The 6,426-nt window shown below is 39.1% G+C and overlaps 1 protein-coding gene across 2 annotated transcripts in view; it reads right to left on the reverse strand.

Moving 5' to 3' along the window:
* The window catches only part of LOC110839330 (mannose-P-dolichol utilization defect 1 protein homolog), a 95,243-nt gene extending 88,887 nt beyond the window's left edge, over positions 1–6,356 (reverse strand). The window contains exons 1-3 of one of the 2 annotated variants that reach the window (XM_087355245.1): positions 6,209–6,356; positions 5,306–5,371; positions 1,592–1,724 (exon numbers count right to left, since the gene is read on the reverse strand). In XM_087355245.1, coding sequence (XP_087211371.1) covers positions 1,592–1,724; positions 5,306–5,371; positions 6,209–6,296 — 287 coding nt within the window. In that variant the 5' untranslated portion in view covers positions 6,297–6,356. The remainder of the gene's footprint in view (positions 1–1,591; positions 1,725–5,305; positions 5,372–6,208) is intronic. The other variant, XM_022083441.2, reaches the window with a different exon arrangement.
* Positions 6,357–6,426: the final 70 nt, after the last annotated feature.

The following is a 6,426-nucleotide window of genomic DNA, read 5'->3' on the forward strand; positions in this document are numbered from 1 at the left end:
CCAAGTCGGGCCCTGACAGCATATCGCTAATATACGTAATGTTATACATTAGTTAATAAATTCTTCGCATACGTGGCCAAGTTCAAATATTTTGGAACAAAAGTAGCAAACAGAACTTACATCCACGAAAAAATTTATAAGGCTTGCTATTAGTTCAGAATATTTTGTACTCTCGTCTCTAAGAATGGTAATATTGACACATACAAGAGCGTAATGTTGTCTGTTGTTTTGTGTGGGCGTGAAACGTTACGGGCAGGTCGTAAAGAGCATGTCTGAGACCAGGGCGCCGTGGAAAATATTCGAATATTAAGAAGCAGAAAGAAACAGAGGGCGGATTAAACGAGACGCTACATCATTTGTATTCCCCACTGAATATCATTAGAATGAACAAATCGATAAGGAAAAGATGGATGGGGCATCGAGAGACATAAGAAATGCAAAGTTTTTGTGTATAAACCTGAACGAAGAAGTGGAATACCACTTGGAAGTAGGCGCAGATGGAAAGATAATATAAAAATTAATCTTAACCATTTTAAGCCACAGTTCGACTAATTTATATTTAATAATTCAGCCCGTACCGCAAAGAAAACAGCACTTCCACCATTACAAAGATCAACTGCGTAATGATACATAAGGAAACAATTCCTATTTACACTGGGAACAGTTATGGCTACGCTTAAGAGTGTAGATTGGATTAATATGGCTCAGGATAGGGACCAGTGGCATGTAATTGTGAGTGCGGTAATCTGAAAATCACCTGAAATTCTTGCCCCATTTTTAGAGATGTTACGTCCTGTTACTGTCAACTACCAGAAACCGTCATAAGAAGAACTTTTAAATATGAAACAGTAGAAATCTGGATTACGTTCATTAGTGGTGCCCGGTGTTGCGGGGGGGGGGGGGGAGCAGCTAGTTTAATTGCGGTACGAACAGCGCTGAAACTTCTTTGTTGCCGGGTTTGATGAAGCTCGTCTCAACACAAGAGAGTGTTGGGAGAGATGATGACAAGAAGGCGGAACACTTTGATGTGAATCTCAGCGGGACAGCGCTAGGAGACCCGACACGACCCAACGTACCCCCTGCCGATTGATCGCAACTCGCCAAACTATTGATGAATTAGTTTCCTGTTGCTACTACTACTCAGGTAAGATACTTGGGCACCCCGGGGAAACCCCCTCACTCAATCCAATTTCGAATTAATTTACAACCAACCTTGTGGATTAGTTTGATGATGCTTCAGATTTCAAGGTAACATCTTATAAATGGATACAATAAAACAAGCAAATCTTTAATCTTGCTCCCACCATTACGGAGACTGAACGAACCTGCCTCTGTCTCGGAACATACTACAAGAACGCTTAAGGGCCTAAACGCAATTTTTTACACAGAGGCTAAATGAAACCGCAACACGCGGATGTCTGTTTTGGTCCACCCTGGCTTTCAACTACCCATTAAGGAAGCAATTCCTTCTTCAGAAGCTGGCAGTAATACAGCTGCTCACGTAATTCACCTGAGTTTATGTAACCCCAAGTTTCATTACTGCATTCACAAGAGCACAAATATCTACTAGAAACAGAATAGAATTACTTACCTAAAAGGAAAACCTTTTATGACATTGTACGCCATATTAGAAGTGATGGCGAAGAGATCAAGGACTACGCTGAGAATATTGATGCCTTCTGCGGTTTTGTTCCCAAGTATTTTGGTGATCTGGGGCACTTTAACTGCAAAGACATGACGCCTCAAATAAGATCAGACGCAAAATTACAGTACTGGAAATAAAAATCAGACGGGGGGGGGGGGGGACAAAGAATCCCTTAAATCTGAAGGTCTGTGCTGACGATTTATTAAAACGTACTCTGTTGAACCCTTCGATCCCCGACGGGGGCAGAGGATTTTTCCTCTAGCCTCTGCGTCCAGACCGGCTCTGGGGCCCACCCAGCCTCCTCTACAATGGGTACCGGGGTCCTTTCCCGGGGGTAAAGCCGGCCGGGGCGTGATGCTGACCACTCACCCCCATCTAGTGCCGGGGTCAAGGAAGAGAGGAGCTATACCTCCACTCACCCCAAACGCCTACATGGCGTATAGTGGGACAAACTTTACTTTATTTTACTCTGTTGAACTCTACTGATAGAGCAAGTCCCAAGAGAAACGGGTTTCCTCGAGGACGAAGACAGTTTCCAGTCACCGAAACTTTGCTATTATTTAAAATTAGGACGATCGATAACGCCCAAGAAGTCTGTCACTGTAAAGAACGCCTTATAGTTACGAATAATTTCCCAGGAACGAGCGGCCGACCTCGTTAAGTCAGCCAATGTGCCGTCAACTTGATCTTCGGCTGATACTTAAATACAAGTAGCCTATATCGCAGGTTCTTAACATCGCATTTCAGTCAAGTCTGTGACGTCCTGCTCATATCATGTGAAATCAAACTGATCAGCAGGAAAGAAGAAGAAGATTGAAATCGATGTTATATTCAAAAGATACCCGGTTCGAATCTCGGATGGGTTACCGGATATCCTGACCACGCGGCCTTCCCTCAGTCTGTCAAGCGAATTCTCGAAAGTTCCTTGAAATAAACCTAGACTGAACCCTTCTGAATCCCTGCTTAATCACAATTCAAGATCTCCAAGTCTAATTCGATTCTGTACGATACGTAATTTAAAGCAGTGGTGGCTACATTTACGTTTATTTTCAGTTTCAAGAACAACACTTTTTTTTATAGAAAACATTAAACATCGCAACAGACTTTCTCTTTATTCAGCGACAAAAAAGGTTTCCGTTTAGATAAATTTACACTGGTTTTCAGTCTGTATTTATTGAACCAGAAAATGGTTTTTAATTGCGTTGTTTCACGCACATCTTTCGCTGGAAGCTCTAAATTATACCAGCGCACCTTCCCATGCCAACCGTACAGAACACAAAATAAAAAGGAGCTTGTTAAGAAAATTCCCACAATGTTGCCAGGAAGAACCAAACCAGCCCAGTAGATGGCGCTACAAGACAGATTGAGTCATACGACATCGCACGGTCTAACCTAGAACTTCATCTTACACACGTAAACCTCGCTGGCTCCGCCAATAAAAGCAGCGCAAATTAGCACGCTTTTTAATTCGGCCAGTAATTACAAGAATGTGTACAGGGAAACGGTTCACTTTTAGTGTTTTACAATAGACACGTTGCTAGTTTTCAAATTATCATATTTGGCAAATACGGTTAAAACACTTGCTGCTGGATCACCATAAACACCAAGGAAGAAACAAAACCCAACCAAACAACACGTGTATTAACACCTCAAATCAAAGGTAATGTCCAACAGCAGAACACAAAGGCGCTGATACAGTTTACTTTTAGTCAAACACTACACTTGTTACCAGGAGAAAGTGATCAACAGAAATACGAAACAGGCTTGTCAAGGTCATAAGATATTCCACAGAGTGAAACAAGTTGTCCGTGTTATCGGTCCAAAAACGTGACCTTAAAGCAAAACATAAAAGTAAACAATTTCCTGGTACAGTCAAGCCGGTCTGAGTACATAATTTACGTTATTTTCATTTGCGATATATTTCACTACCTTCGTAGTATCAGAACCCAAAAGTTACCAGTATGATCATAAGCTAGTTCTATCTACATTCAACCATCAACAAACCTCTCTCTCCAAGGTCGATCTTAATGTCATACACCCGAATATTCACGGTCTTCCAAGTGAACTTCTCCAAGAAATTCTCCCTTTGAAATTTTATACGCAATCCTTGCTTCTTTCATTAGAACCACATTTATAGTCCAATGTACTATCCAATATTTCACTTTTCTAACAATGCCACGTTGCCGCACAAATCATAAAACTGTTTATGTAATAAGGTCCTCTTACTTCAACCTTCTAAGACAATAAATATTTCCTTCAACACTTTGTTTTCACACACTAGTCATTTATTTCGAAAGAGACCACGTTTCACACACGTACAAAAAAAACTGGCAAAATGCTTTGTACATCTTCAGAAATTTGCAAACCCGACAGAAATACGTTCTAACAGTTTTCCTAACATCGAGTGTTTAACACTCGTATTTGGGATGTCCTGGGTTCTAATCTCGTCCTGCAGACAGATTACATACGTTGAAGCTTTTCGCAATGCTCTCTAAAGCTTCCAGCTAAGTAGGCCACAACAGCTTCCTTCCGCATCCATCCGATTCGATGTTAACAGTAACCCTTCCAGTCGACGCCATATTGTACAACGTTCTATCATGACACGCACCTAAAGACGTCCAAGTTCACGCTCAATGGAAATCTTTTTTGCAGGCGTTGTTCCCTAATTAATTATTTAGTCTGGCATTAAGACTTTTCTCTGCCAGCTATGTAGACGACCGTGCTTTATGGGTTTTTTTAAGAGATCTGATGTCACTTGCTTATTCAAGGACGAATATTGATATCATTCTTTAAGCTTCTGGTCACAGTATATATTGAAGGGAATAACAGGGAACAAAGGCCAGATGCAAATATGTTGCTTTCAATAACACCCTGAAACTTCGAACAAATGACTATTTGAAATTCTGCTTATTTATTACTGGCCTATGGGACTTTCAAACTGCAGCTAGTTCGTCATAAAATTTATGAAAGTTTTGACTTCAATTTCAGTTACATAATAACAGAAAATAATTTGCTCAGCCTCCAAAATCTAATCACATTATAAAGAAAACTCATATTTTGATGAGAACTACTGTCGTAGTCGAGGTCCCGGGTTAAAATCTTGACCCAAAGACGGAATATCCTCATTGAGGTTCTTCGTGGTTTGAGTAACTCCAGCCAAATGCCAGTATAGTACTCTAAATTAGGTCCCAGCTGCTTCTTTTCAAATAATTTCCAATTAATTTTCATCAATCACCCTATCATTCAACTGTATATGGCCTCAGTTACCGACAGCATCATTAAATAAACCACATACAACAGAATTCTGATTGAAAGAAATTTGTTGACTAACAACTGGCACAAGGAACTGTGCATGAGACTGCACAGTTATTTCTGAAATGTCTGGAGAATTATGTCTTTACCTTTCCAAAAACTAAAAATTCATATCTGTGTAATTAAATGACAACCTGAAACATTTCACAAAGTTCTATAATATATATTGACAAGCAAGACATTTAATAACATGGGATAAACTCATTCACTACATATTTATATTTTATTAAAGGTATGGTGATCATTAAGAAAGATTTATCACAGATTGTTTTAGCAAATTCAGAGTCTTAGCCAGAGCAAATGTTGAAGTAATGGAATATTATTCTCAAACTTAAAAAAATAACTTACCCATTATAGAGCCAGCCACAATACCCAGTCCTAAAACTTTGCTTAATGTTGCTGTCAAACATGGTCCTGAAACAACAAATTTGATTTATGAGTTCCTCCACAGAACTGTTGCATAACACAGTCAATAACATATATGAGTGCGGACAATTACTGGTCACTGCCAGCTATTTTCCATCTTTTTCATTCTCAGAACTGACTGAGGAAGAAATCCCAAAAAAATTCACAGATCTGTGAGTTATGCTATGTGAACTCATGCTATAAGTACACTCAGGAGTAATTTGATAGTATCCTTGAAGATGGAGACAGTATGACTCTGTAATATCAGCAATACTGCCTACATGTATTCAAAATTATAACCCAGAAATTAGATCCAGGGTAGAAAATCATTCTTCATTGCAGTAGAATACAGGGCTAAGAAAACGTTACTTAAGTTAACCAAACAATGGATAAACACCATATTCAGCTTAAGTTAGGCTCCTTAAAGTTAACATATTATGGCTCAGTTAGAATACAACAGAAGAGAATATAATTCGTTTACATTCCACACATCCTTCATAGGCCCGAGTCAAGTATGTAGAACATGTCATAGCACATACACAATTTTTGTTTCTAATACAAATAAAAATGACACTGCACTTGAGCCACTGCAACATATTTCGCAGTCACGTCAGAACTATACGTGTCATCGAATTTCGAATATGTTTAAAACCCTTTATTTTTCTACTTTCTGAAATCGAGATACCACTAAATCTTGCTGACGTTCAGTTTAAAAAATATATAATGTGCAACTGCAACCCCATAACCTTATAATATGTATTAATACATGAATAAAGACATATATAACTACAACACATCTAGGGGTTTCTAAATATCTTTTTACGTACACGAAGTCAATGTACTCACCATCAAAGAAGTTAAAATTAATGAAGAATTCATCATAACAATGTTGCGAAAGCACTAACAGAAATAAACGACTGATTATGTCTGCCATGTTATTCAATGAAAACCAGCACACCTGCAGCAGACAGATTGCCAACGTGACACATAAATAGTTGGTTACTATGCAGCTACGGAGCGCTAGCGTATGTAATTCCACAATCCTTCCAAAGATGGGAGCAGTA

The sequence above is a fragment of the Zootermopsis nevadensis genome, unplaced genomic scaffold (assembly GCF_977971745.1).
Source record: "Zootermopsis nevadensis isolate Lab colony 2312 unplaced genomic scaffold, Znev_1.0 Znev_ptg000024l, whole genome shotgun sequence".
NCBI classification, from domain to species: domain Eukaryota; kingdom Metazoa; phylum Arthropoda; class Insecta; order Blattodea; family Termopsidae; genus Zootermopsis; species Zootermopsis nevadensis.